Source organism: Erigeron canadensis, chromosome 7 (assembly GCF_010389155.1).
Source record: "Erigeron canadensis isolate Cc75 chromosome 7, C_canadensis_v1, whole genome shotgun sequence".
In the NCBI taxonomy this organism is placed as follows: domain Eukaryota; kingdom Viridiplantae; phylum Streptophyta; class Magnoliopsida; order Asterales; family Asteraceae; genus Erigeron; species Erigeron canadensis.
This window is the reverse complement of record NC_057767.1, coordinates 25,780,516-25,794,054: the sequence shown is the minus strand read 5'-3', so window position 1 is coordinate 25,794,054 and position 13,539 is coordinate 25,780,516. Positions and strand designations below refer to the sequence as shown.

General features: G+C 34.2%; 1 protein-coding gene and 1 long non-coding RNA gene across 5 annotated transcripts; both read right to left on the bottom strand.

The window, feature by feature from the left end:
- Window positions 1-4,114: 4,114 nt before the first annotated feature.
- Window positions 4,115-4,862, bottom strand: LOC122607408. Its single transcript, XR_006325035.1, has 2 exons — window positions 4,821-4,862; window positions 4,115-4,421 (listed from the first exon to the last, which is right to left on the bottom strand). It is a non-coding gene; the product is annotated as an uncharacterized LOC122607408 (long non-coding RNA).
- Window positions 4,863-8,546: 3,684 nt separating this feature from the next.
- LOC122607406 (cell division cycle 20.2, cofactor of APC complex-like) lies at window positions 8,547-12,787 on the bottom strand. 4 transcript variants are annotated; one of them, XM_043780372.1, is made up of 6 exons: window positions 12,668-12,779; window positions 12,110-12,379; window positions 11,266-11,847; window positions 11,094-11,171; window positions 10,032-10,122; window positions 8,547-8,969 (listed from the first exon to the last, which is right to left on the bottom strand). In XM_043780372.1, the coding sequence occupies exons 1-6, from the start codon at window positions 12,746-12,748 to the stop codon at window positions 8,797-8,799; spliced, it is 1,275 nt and encodes a 424-aa protein (XP_043636307.1). In that variant the 5' UTR covers window positions 12,749-12,779; the 3' UTR covers window positions 8,547-8,796. The 4 variants fall into 4 exon arrangements, with proteins under 4 accessions (XP_043636307.1, XP_043636310.1, XP_043636309.1 ...); XM_043780375.1 differs by lacking the exon at window positions 8,547-8,969 and adding an exon at window positions 10,217-10,249 and having other exon boundaries at window positions 11,066-11,171; window positions 12,668-12,787; XM_043780374.1 differs by lacking the exon at window positions 8,547-8,969 and having other exon boundaries at window positions 10,035-10,122; window positions 11,066-11,171; window positions 12,668-12,787.
- Window positions 12,788-13,539: the final 752 nt, after the last annotated feature.

Here is a 13,539-nt window from a genome sequence, read left to right as displayed (position 1 = left end):
GTAAAGCCCAATAACTAATGTAAGCCCAAAACATTTAAAAGCCCATGACACCTAAGGTCCAATTGATAATGGTCCATAACACTTAAACGAATTTCATGAGATAAGTGTAATCAAAATAAAACAAAGATAAGTGAGATTGACATAAGTAATTATGTTAACCAAGCTATATATTGATATCACAAATGTTAATTCACGCTAAAATCGATTACACAACAAATGATGAATAAGGATAACATAACTTAATATGATATTTCTACATGATGACCTAAGATGCCAAGTGAAACCACAAATGAAGCCAAGTTACAAAAAATCTAACAACTTATAACTACGCATGTAATTAAAGTAACCTTTTACACCATCAATCGCTACAACCAAAACAATGCGAATGTTGGCAATATACTTGGATTCCACAATTGATAGCAACATAATGAAAGTGGCATTTCTAAGTGATGGCTTAAGATAGGAACTTACATGTATTAGTCCTATCGTAGGGATAGTCTTGGCTTTCAAATGTGATTGAGAAACGTGACGGATGTATGATGGAGCGATTGATGGGAAGTACCCATTTTGGATAAGTGAATATAATATGCGGCATATCAAGGTGAGTCATAGCCCCTTTCAAACTATTTTATGTATTTAACTTTCGGGGTGAAAAGCATGATAAGTAAAGTTATTTTATACCTATATATATGAAGCGTTTCTTGAAAGAAAGTTTGATATATGAAGTGACTCTTGATAAGTATGAATATGATATGAAGTTATAACATATGTTCCAAGTGATAATTGTTATATGATGAACTTGAGTTCTGTCAACCCGTTTTCTTTTCGGTACACTACTATTTACTCCTAAGGGAGGCCTGTAGTTAGATAGTTGCACAACTAGGAGTCATCCACCCATCCAGAGTGTAACGGTGGAAGGTTGGTTGCCTTCGTGACGACCATCACTTCCAGTCCGACCATTAGGGTGTTCTAGCTACGTAAGTTTAATCGATCGTCCTCATGACACGACCCCAAGTATAAGTAAGGCACTTGATTGATAGCTTGTGCAAAGATAAGAAGTATTATAAAGCTTGGACTTGAAAATGGTAGTAGTAGTGGCTCAAGTATTTATTCATCAAAAAGCTATTTAAGTTTTGCCCTCGTGGTTAAAAGAAATTGAAGTTGAAATGATTGGATATTAAGATTTGAGTATTAAGATTTGAACATACGTTTTTGGAAAAGAATATTCGTAAAGATATTTGAAGGTCCTTCTTGGTGGTTCTTTATTTTTGGTCATAATTGGAAATTGTTTGGACACACGGATTGGGTATTGTCCCTCATATGATATCTTGAAAGACGTTGAAATTGGTGATATTGAAATGATTTTGGTAATCGAATGATTTTGGTATGATATACGATTAATCGATTTATATACTTTTTCTCTCATGATGATTTGACAAATGAGAACCTGAAATTTTACTATAGATTCTCCAAGTCTTGATATGACATTATGGTATTTGGAAACTTGATAACATGATATGAAAATTTTGTCGATCATATGGTTTGGATATTTCGAAATGTAATAGTAATCAGTTTTTCTAAGTATTAAAACGGTGATGTACCAAGATTTATATAAAAACCTATGCACTCACCAACTACGTTTTCGTAGTTGACACTTTTTCTACATGCTTTTCAGGAAATAAGCTTAAGCATTGAGGATTTATATGCTTCATGAATATTTGCATTGCCCTTTGGAGTCAAAGATCAAACCTTGTGATAAGCAATGGAATCCGCCTTGATCATTGTAGTACACTACTTCATGTGTTTGTTATTTGTTTCGTGAACTTAATATTCAAGTACGGTGGACGCATTTGTACTTGGAAATTGGTTCACATGCTTGTACAATTGTAAATTCTTTTATCAAATGAAACTATGGTGAATGTTATTTATAATCCTTTGTTTTGGTTACTCGACTTTCTGTACATCTCATTGTTCCGCCTTAGTTGGGGTGTTACAAGTACAACCTTTCATGGCTCAAAAATAATGCGAAAGGCTGATTCAGAGCAGTTTTACAGCTTCATCGATTTTCCAAATAGGTTGTTTCATGATGATTTCCAAGTCTCATGGGCTGCTCGAATCAGAGGCTAAAAGAGGGATGCTGGTCACGTCTTCAGAGGGTAACAAGTATTGATTTCAGCCCTCCTCGAGGACTGTTTCTCGCTGGTTTTGTGTGGCCTGTTCAAGGCTCTTTCAAACAGAAGGGAAATGTGTTCTTGCTCTACAAGGCTGTTTGAGTAGCAATGTGTTCTTTGATATCCTGTATTAATCAATTTGGTTGTTCCATAACCAATTTCATTCATGTAATGTGACCAAATAGATGATCGTCTTCTCAACCAATGGGTTATTCAATTCGTATGCATGCATAATCTTTTGCAAATTTATTCTTATAACAAAGTCTTAGAATTATAGATTACAAAACGTGAATTGAGATTAAAAATCCAATTGATCCCATGTTCGTTTTTTTGTTACTGAATTAAAGAGATACAGAAAACAAGGAAAGGTTGGAATTCGGAAACTTGAAAAGATGAAAATAAAGATAGACTAAAAGAAGGGCACGTGTAATATTTTAATTGGCTAAATTCCATCCGTGATTTTTAATACTGTATCACACGCCTATTTTGACTAAATTGGGAATATTTTAGAATTATGTCCAATGCAAGACCCACCTTCTTCTATTTGTCTAAGGAGGTAATTTTCCCTTTTGATTATCTTGGTTTTAGGTGACTAAACGTTTTTAAATTTAATTTAACGAGCATGGTACCCGCGCAATACGGCGGCAGTAGTGGGGAAGGCGGTCTGTTTTATTAGAGATTTTGGGTAGTTATGTAAAGAAAAAAAAACAAAAAAGTCCAAGGGCAAATCTGGTAATTCAAATGTAGAATTACCTAATATAAAAATAGGTCATTTCTTTTATAAGGTATTATAGATTGTACACTATGGGTCTGTTTGACAAGGGGATTTTAGGAGCTTTTAAGGGCTTAAAAGCCTTTAACTTTTAATAATAAGCTCCTTTGAAAATTATAGCCCTGTTTGGTAATACATAAGAAATCAAAAGCCTCAGCCCCGAAAAACTTCTAAAAGCCCCAAAAGGTGAAAAAAAAGCCCCAGCCCCTAGCTCAAACCTCAAGCTCCAAAGTTTTGTGCCAAACATACCCTATAATAATGAAACCGTTTAAACACAAAATCGTTGTACTTGTATTGCTTTTAATACAGATCTCTTCTGTTTGTTTTTTTTTTTTTTTCTTTTTTTTTTTCTTTAAATTTTATATTTCACTCTTTTAAACCTGGTTGTCACTTTTCCTATTTTGATTTTTTGATTAAAGAAAAACACAAATAATACAGAAACAAACAATATAGTTGAAGTCCCGCATCATTTAAAGACGATTATTTCATCACCGCCACAGGGAACTTTGTAATTTGTGAGTTAATTTCATTGCAATGACTTTATTAGTTAATAATCAACAAGGTACTTAGACCATTCTAATCTGTGGGGGAAAAAAAATTAATAATAAAAAATAAAAGAAGAAGTCGATTGGTGAAAAAAATATCTAATTGTTTTATGAATCCAAATTTCATCCAACTTGTTCGCTTCACGCGTGGTACTTTGCTAGAGTATTATTTAACACTAGCTAATCAACCCGGGTGATTACCCGGGTATGATTAGGAAAATAAGAACTTAAATGAAACGACACAACTCGATTAAATAGAAAAATAAGGATTTTTTTTTTTTTTTTTTTTGATATACCCACTGCGCCGCAGTGGAAGTAACATGCTTCCTGGAACCGAGAATCCCCACTGCGCCGCAGTGGGTAAAATTACCCCCACTGCGCCGTAGTGGGCACCAGTTCAGCAACACCAAAAATCGCTAGATGCTTAATCAAACTTACAGACTACCAAAATCAAAACCAAACTTCATAACACAACATTTCTAAGTTCAAATAAGTTATCGACTCAGAAATATGCAAGGTAAAAGTATCCGTTGACCAAACATTCACTTTACCACCAATGGGTCAATTACCCGAGTTGACATCGTACAAATGACGACGTACAAAATTAGAAATTTCGACATGACCCATTCGTAAAATCATCATCCAAACCTGTTACGGATTATGAGTTTCTCCAAAACACGTTTAAACAAAATCAATACATTACAACTACAAAACGACCCATTTGAAATACCCAAAAACTCGAGTCCAACACTAGACATCATAATAATTCTCCAAAAGACATAACAAGTGTACAAAGAGCCGATAGTTCAAAGGGGTCACTATGGGTCCTATTACCAATACCATTATCCGCATTTAACCAAAGCAACCCATATCCATTAAGCATCTTTAACTTCAATCTTTACAATACTTACTTTCTTCCGCATCCGGGACAACCTATAAAAGGGTAAACAACTAAAAAGTAAGCAAAGCTTAGTGAATAATCTTGCATACGTTTATACCTACGAAGGAGGGCAAAGTGCAAGGACTTTCACATGTAACCTATGACACCGTCATGCCACATTTACATGCTCACCTTGCACACTATCAACACATATATGGATCCATATAAGCTAAACAATCATAACAAATCATATCTATCGGGATTCTTAGGCCCCGGAGGTTCTTAGGCCTCATTTCACATCAACTATCGGGATTCTTAGGCCCCGGAGGTTCTTAGGCCTCATTAACAATGCCCCACATGGGCTTCACGCCAAATCAATTACCATGCTTGGAACATTCGCATCTCATGGTAATTGACCCAACGTAAACATAAAGGTATGCAAGAGTACTCACCTCCTCCGCGAAAACCAAAATCATAAATCAAGAAGACCGCATGAACACAAAACATGTATGCTTCATCCTAGCAACAAATCATAACGCATAAAGGATCATCAATCACATACTAGGCCATCTAGCCATAATCACTAGCATTTCAACACCCAACCCCTCATTTACAATCTTATATTAATCTTGGGTTGGTTCATCAAACATGTATCTCTTATATTATTCTCATTTGACCAAAACTTACTTTCATACCCAATTCGTCATTTTCATATTTGACCAAGCAGACTTCAAACAAGCATAACTCAAGTTCTACTTACTCTTTTTACTTGATTTCAGTGGCCAAATTTAGGTGACACATATATCTACCTTTTATCTTTAGTGACCAATATGTGAATTGTCCTTCAAAGGTGACTTTTGGTCATTTTAAAAATCAAAACTGCTGCTGTTAAACAGCTTTGACCCTACTGCCTTCAAATGACCATAACTTGAGTTCTACACCATATTTTGACCTCATTCCAGTGGACACTTCTTCTTAACACATTTTAGTACATTTTATATTCAGTGACCAAAACATGAATTAACTTGAAAGAATGTGTTTTACCCGTTTTAACAACAGACATCAGAATCATTTTTGCTGAAAGATCAGCATTGCGCCACTGGATTCAAAAATTCATAACTAGAGTTCTACTTCGAATTTTGAACTCATTCCAGTGGGAGAATTTTGCTAACACAATGACCTACATTTTCTTTTTACGACTCAACAAGTGAAAATGCTGTCATGAAGGTGTTTAACTCGTTTCAAACTCAGGGGCAGAATCTGTCCAGATTTCTTCTTACTTCCATTCATCAAAATCTATCATGCAACTCAATTAAAACCCTAATTTGATTAACTTACAAGAACCCTAATTCATATTATATCAATTTACTCAATATAAAGAAAACCCCCAATTTCCCCAATTCAATTTAATAATAAGAACCCTAATTTCTACAATAATTAAAACTATGATTAATAAGAAAATTACCTTAATGTTTCAAGAACGAAAATCATGAATTCAAGCCCTAATTTCTCCTCCTTCTTCCTCGAAATTTCAGCCACCACCACTAGGCATAAACCCCAATCCTTTAAATTTCTTAGATGTTATAAAATTATTGTTATTATTAATCTTTGATGGAAACTTGAATTGTTTGGAAGATTAAGCTTGGAATTAGATTGAAGAATAAGAAGAATTGAGGAGAATCAAGATAGTGGAGAGATGATTCAACAAGAATGAAATGGCTGGACATCCTTTCTACATGCCACGTCCCATAATATTTTTGGTGGGTAAAATACCCGCTATCCGCTAAAGTTCCAACTAAAACAATCCCATATTCAAAAATAAAATACTAGGAAACTAATTTAATGTCAAAACTATAATAGAGGTTAATTTTCATTGGCTTAATAATTTAGGATGTTACATTAAACCTTTTATAATCGATAATACTTAAAAAGATTGCTATTATTATTTATTATTTATATTTATATATATGTATGAGAGATTATATGCGCGAGATATATCAAAAGTGCAACATTATTTAGGATCAAACACAAACCTGTTAATACACATTACAAATTCAAAATGAAAGGCTTAGTTCCATATTCGAAATCAACATCATCAACGTACCAAAAGTCATCTTATTTAAAAAGATAGATAATTACCAAAAGTAACGACTCTATACCATTCACCATCATTGGGTCATCATTGACTTATCTCTATGCTCTGAAATGATTTCAATTTCCTAGATTTGCGACATGATCTTAAGGACTATTTCGTTACTTAAGAGTGTGCGGGTAAAATTGAAGAGTCATGTAAAGTGTATTGCCCATAAGTCAACCACAACGTAAATGTTCGTGGCGGGTGGCTGGTGCACATGAAATATGAGGCTAATATCGTCTGTAAAGGGGAGGGAGTGGTCATTGCTTCCCCAAAGTTTACCAAATATCCACTTAGCCACTTAAGACATGCCAATAGGTTGCTATACTTGACCAAATTAACTTTACATTTAATCATACACATACTTTTAAGTATACATATTGAAAACTGACTCTAATGATAGTATGTCTTTACATTTACATACTAACTTTTTGACCATCTAGTTTTATAGCAATCTTCTAACAATGGAAGATATGACATAAGCATCGCTTTTTACAAATTGCAGATTTGAGTTTATGGAAAGAATTTTACCCAAAAGAAAAGATATCAGGCATGTGATTCATCATCTAGTCATTTTCAGAAATCATAATTTTGGCACCATTATTTAACTGAAAACAATTTTACCTCCATATTTTCTAATTGGTGAGGTGAAATGTATAGTGGTGCAGCAAACCCATAATGATAAAATTTTGGAAGGATAAATACAACATCCCATCAACATCTCTAAGCTCTAAGCTCTTGAAATATATTCCTATTTTCATTCTTCGTAATAATGTTTGTAAATCCTTGAGCAAACCGTTTAACACCAACTATCGCTATTAGAAACTAAAATTATCTTTTTGTAGTAAAACAAATGTAAATTTGAAATATTAAAAAATAAGAAGAAAGAAAAAAAAAAAGAAAAAGAAAACAACTTGAAAGCAAAAGAATTTGAATTCAATCGTTGTGGTGGACAAACGGAGGTTCATATGTTTGAAATTGAAACTTTATAAAGAAAAATCTGGGTAAATAGAGGAGAAATTGTGGAAACCTTAAATAGAAAAAGTCAAAGTATAAAAGAGAAAATAAGGAAGATTGTTTTAGGAGATAGCAGTGTATGCCACGTGTAAACTTTTAAAGAAATTTAGTTTTTGGATCCTCTTTTATCAAAAAGTAAGATTTATAATTGTTTAAGTTCTTAGTTTAATAAGTGATAAAACAAATGTTTAGTTAATACTGTAAAAAAACTAATTTTGGTTGGGTTTGTTAATAGGAGTGTAAAATTTGATTAGAGAGAAATCAATTTTTTTAATTTATAATATTGTTGAGTTGGGTTATAAATCGAGATGACGTTCTATATTTGAATACAGTTACTCACTCATAGGCTCATAGCTTTTGCCCCATTTGCTAGATAAAAGATAATCCAAATTCATCTATTTGTAGGTTACATGAATCGAATTCGCAACTTCAATAACCACCATTTCAGGAATAGTGAACGATAACACTGCCCCATAACAGGCATTATATGTAGACCCAGATTCCTTTTTCTGAGAGACAATTTGAAGATGAAGGCCGTCAACTAAATCCATTGTAGCACTCAATATCTCTCTTGCAGCCCAATTCCGACGAAGTGGGTGTTTAATTAATTTCTCAGGAGCTTATTTGTGTATTGGCTTTCAAAAAACATGTCAATTGATGTCAAATTTACTTGACACTTTGACAGTCTAGATAGCAACATGAACAAGTTGGATAATGGGTTGAAACTAAATAGCCACAAGCCCACAACTCCACAAGCCTATTGCCTATATTATTACAAAGATAGTCAAACTATGAAATGAAACGATTCAGAAGTTTCATACACTGTAAATACAATTTACACGACTTTCAATGCATTTAGTCTTTGTTTTAAAGTGTACCCACATTTGAGACCAAGTATAACCCAAGTAGACATGTTTACATATAGATGTGTGTCGCCTTTATTTGACGGCTGTAGTCATATTTGATACAATGAATTACAAAAGTAATGTTCACCCAGCAAATAAAACAATTTACAGCAGCAGGCAAGTAACAACAATATCATATTATTAGCAACATCAATTATTGGAGTTTCTATAATTTGGAGTTTGACCAAAATCAATGGTATTACATGTGCATCAATTACAAATTACTATAAGATTATTTCTATGTTTTTGAACATTACAGTTGTTTAACGAATTCGAAAAGATATAAGAACGTTCAAATATGCTAAAAAAACTTGCATCCTTATGCCATAATCGACTGTTAGAGTCAAAAAGACCAATAATAGTTCTTATACCTTAATTCAGATCGCATGTAGGCAGGGCTTCTTTTACCTGGAAATCGTTTGAGTCCATGACAAGTGCATTCTCGTAAAGCCTTTTTCCCTGGCTCCACAACTTATCTTTCTCCCTAAAGTTTCTTGTCCGTAAACGAGACCTTTGTTGTAATTGCATGGCCCATCTGATAAGAACTGGAAGCCAACACTTTTACATCAGATCACATGTAAAAATATTTGGGCATGTTTTGGGTTTCTTGACCCAAACAGATGGATCCTGATTGTAGACAAATAAATTATTTCTAAATGCCTTTATATGAGTACGTGTGAGAGCGCATTGATATTTATTATGAATAATAAAGATAAAGATCAATCAATGGCACAAGGAAAGCGAAGTTCATCGTTCATCCAACAAAGATATATATAAACTGATAATGCCTGACGGGTTTTTCCTAGCGGTGGCGAAATAAGCAGGTCTGGTGCGACACATAGCATTTCAAAACTCGTATCAAGTGAACTAACACCCAAACCCTTTTCTACTTATGCTTTTATTAACTAAATTAATAATTAAAGGTAAGATGTATCCATACATGTGGATACACGGCGGATGATTTTCCAAGTGTTTGTACAATTAGAGATAAAATATAACCCATACCAAATTTACCAGGGTAAAAATCCTTTACCCAAATTATATAACCCATACCGACCCGGTCGTAGGTAAAAGAGAAATTGTCACCTCTATATTATGCCATTAAGTAGAAACAATATGAAAAGCTTATGTGTATAACCGTGGAGCAAGTTAAGTATCAAGGGACTGTAATAACATTATCATCTTGTTAGGATTCTAACATAAGATATAGGTTTTATAATTTGCAGAAGTCTCATCTTATTCTAAGAATACTATTCATCCCAGGTGCTTTAAGAGAACTTTCATTCCCAATCTCTATTTTCTAACATATCACTCACTAAAGAGACTTCCCAGGCATTTCAACACCAGCTCAAATGCTATAAGGTGACCACTAACTCTTTATACTTTGAAGAGTCAAGTGAAATATTGTACTCATCCGTTGCCTACATATTCGGGTATCGAAAAAAGTGTCTCAAAGTGGTATTTTTGAAATATGTTTTGCTAAGACCTTAAACGGCATAGAACAACAAAATTCCCTAAGTTCTTTATTTTGATTGCCGTTGCCCTAACATAGCTTCTTGAAACATATTACCATAACATAGTATCTGAAAGACCAAGGGAAATCATACCATCTGGTGTATGAGCATTGCTTTTGGACATCATGGCACCGAAATTGTCAATGGCAGCCAAGTAAGCCTTGTCGGCATCAAAAACGCCTTCCTGAATTCACAATGCAAGTGACTTGAGTCATTATGCCTTTTAAAATAGGTGAAAATGAGATAACTTATAACTACAAGAAGTAGCATAGAATTACTTCTAGACTTCTAGTGAACAAGCCAGCAAGTCGCTAACCTCCATACATACAAGTAGAAAATGTATGATCAGAATTTTAAGATTTAAATCTATTTCCAAACTCAATATATTTGTCAATGTTATATGTTTTTTAATGTGCAAGAACGGGTTGTTGACTCGTTGAAGCATTATCATAGGATTTTCCTGCACTATAATCACCCTTGTTGCCTAAACGTCTCAATAGTTGCATAACCATGCAGCCACGGACAGAATGTATAGATGTAAATTCAAGAAAAAGAAAGCAGTGTACTTGATAATTTCTGTTCAATGTCATTGGAAGTAGAGGCAGCAAAGTGACCAGTTGAATGTCAGGTAAAAGTAAGTTGTGGTCAAATGTAAGTAATTTTGGCACATATAAAAATAGGTCAGGTCAACTGGACAATACTTTTGTTCAATATTTCTGTATTTTTGAGATAATTAGCGTGACTGACTAAATTACAAAGAAAAATAGAACTATTACACTAACCATCTAAATTTTGGAAATAGTGATTAATTAGGGTTCCACTCATTAAAAGAAAACTTGAGTGACTTTTACCTTTTGACCCATTTCCTATCTAGGATATTTATTTCATTTACCCATTTGACCCATTGGATAAAAACCTGACCACCAGTTAATATGTAAATGGGCTGAAATTGCTTAATAAAGATACCAAAGCAGAGACACAAATAAAATTTATCTTCATCTAACATCCTGTAGCGATAGTTTAAATGTGTGTGTGTGTGTGTGTTAAGAAAGTAATGTTTTGTATTTGCCAAACACTATATAAACTGAGCTATAATTGTTTAGATGTTACTGTTCATTTGGTTCTACAAGATAGTAATCTTTATATCACAGCGACCTCAGGGCTCCCGAAAATGTTCCAGAATCTCAAGGTCTCGTCTCCTGCAGCAACTGCAACTGTACATCCATCCGGGCTCTGCAATCAGAAATCGATATTATCATTAAGGACCAATTTTTTAAACTAAAATCAAACTTAATAAAAACAAAATGTTTTATATTTTTGACTATACCTGTGCCATGAAAAGAACTCTTGAAGTATGGCCAGTGATCTCAGACATCTTAGCCATTGAGGGGTACTTCCATAGAGTCATCTGTTTCTGTGTAAGCCCATGTGAGCTCAGCTGCTCACGCTCGTTCTTGCTCCAAAGAAGTGCAGACACTTGTGACCCTGTGTCAACCGAGAGCAGGCCAGCACCAGTGTGTGTGTTCCAAAAGTTGATACAATTGTCACCACCACCACCTCCGGTAGCCAAAAGATTAGCTTGGAATGGGCACCAAGCAAGGGCTTTCACTGCTGCAGTGTGATACTCGAGCCTGTAAAGATATTGAGTTGGAGCATTTCCAGAAGCCATGGATCTGTCCCAAATGTGAAGAAGATTATCGTTTCCACCACTGGCTAATTGCTGACCAGAGGCTGACCACTTCAAGCCACAAACTTCTCGGTGGTGGCCAGAGTAGATTTCGACTATGGGTGAACTGATTCTAACATCATTGTTAACAATCAGTCCGTCCATTCCTCCTGTAGTGAGAATGTAGTTGTTCCAGTCCAATGCACCAACCCGAGACTGGTGACCACCTTTCAAGGTTCTCAACTGTTTAAAATCAAAAGAGTCAATTAGTATTCATTATCAGAGTTGGCATAATAAACAGGTTAGGCAGATCGGGTAATGGGTCATAACAGGTAATATTAATCATGATAAACCTCAAAACCATTATAAGTTATTTAGTTCCTTTTACCACTTTAACAGAATCTCTAGGTGGCCCAGAAAAACCACAAAACCACCCAAATTCACAACTTTTTTTAAAATGAACATCAAAATCATGTATTTATAAGATCAAAGATAAGATACATACCAATCTATTAGCCATTGAGTCCCAAAGCTGGACATCGTCGTTGTTTAGACCAACGAAAATGTGACGTCCATCAGGTGCCCATTTGACACTGGTAACTGGGCCGCTCTCATCATCAACAGTCACAAGCTCTGACGTAATACAGTCGGTAGCATCCCATAAGTACACTGTTGATCCAAGAGCTATTGCAAGAACATTGCTGCTTCCCCAATCCAATATATTCAAGTAAAAATCATCGGCAAGATCAGGTACATCCAGGGTTCTTTCCCAAGTCTATAATCACCCAAAACAAAACCGCAAATTAGGAATTTAAAAACAAGACTTCGAATCCAAGAACACCAAAACACTAACGAATGGATCTTGACATAAAACAACAACACGGGGTAATTAAAAACGACAAAATTTCTAGACAATAAAGAATGGATCTTTTAGGACTTTAAATCAAGAAACAACTTTATATCTAATACCCAGATGAAAAAACACAAACTTTATTGATAATTTTCATAAAATAAACTATATTAGAAAAAACCGTAAATTGAGGAGAAAGGAAAGAGGAAATACAATTTTGCGAGCATTGCGACGTTGAAGGAATTGGGATTGCGATTTGGTAGTGGAAGGAGTAGCAAAAGATCCTGCATCCATAATGTGATGTTAGTAGAAAACAGATATATATATTTGAGACCACCTCTTATTTTAGGACCAACTAGGACCATTGATTTTTGTACACCATCATGATCTACTACGATATACAAGACTTTTTTGAAAAACACTAAGACTTTCCGGCGATGGATCCATAGAAAAATCATGTGTAAGTTACTTACACATGTGTAACTTACACATGTGTAACTTACACATGTGTAAGTGTGTAAGTTAACTTACACATGATTTTTCTGTGGGCCCGTCGCTTGAAAGTCTTAGTGTTTTTACAAAAAAGTCTTGTATATCATGGTAGATCACAATGGTGGTGTGTAACTTACGAAAATCAATGGTCCTTTTTTGGACTTTTTTTAGTTGGTCTCAAATTGTCTTTCCCCTATATATATATATAATAATATGAATTGGTAATTATAACAACAGATCCTGCAAAAAGAAAAAAAAAGTGATCAATAAAAAGAAATTAATATGAATAATGAATGTATATATAACAACAAATCCTGCAACAAAAAAAAAGATCAATAAAAGAAGCAAATAGCAGAAATTAAAGAGGGCTTAATGAGTATATAAAAATTAGGGTTTATGTGCAGCAGAATGTGGCGGTAGATTTATATATATATGTATATGTATGACAACAGATCCTGCAAAAAAGAGTGATTGATAGACAAGAAACTAAGCAATTAACAGGAATTAAAGAAGGCTTCAGAGATTATAATTTGGGGGTTTCGAATTTCTATCGATATAGAATTGTTATTAACTTATTATAGATATACATGGAA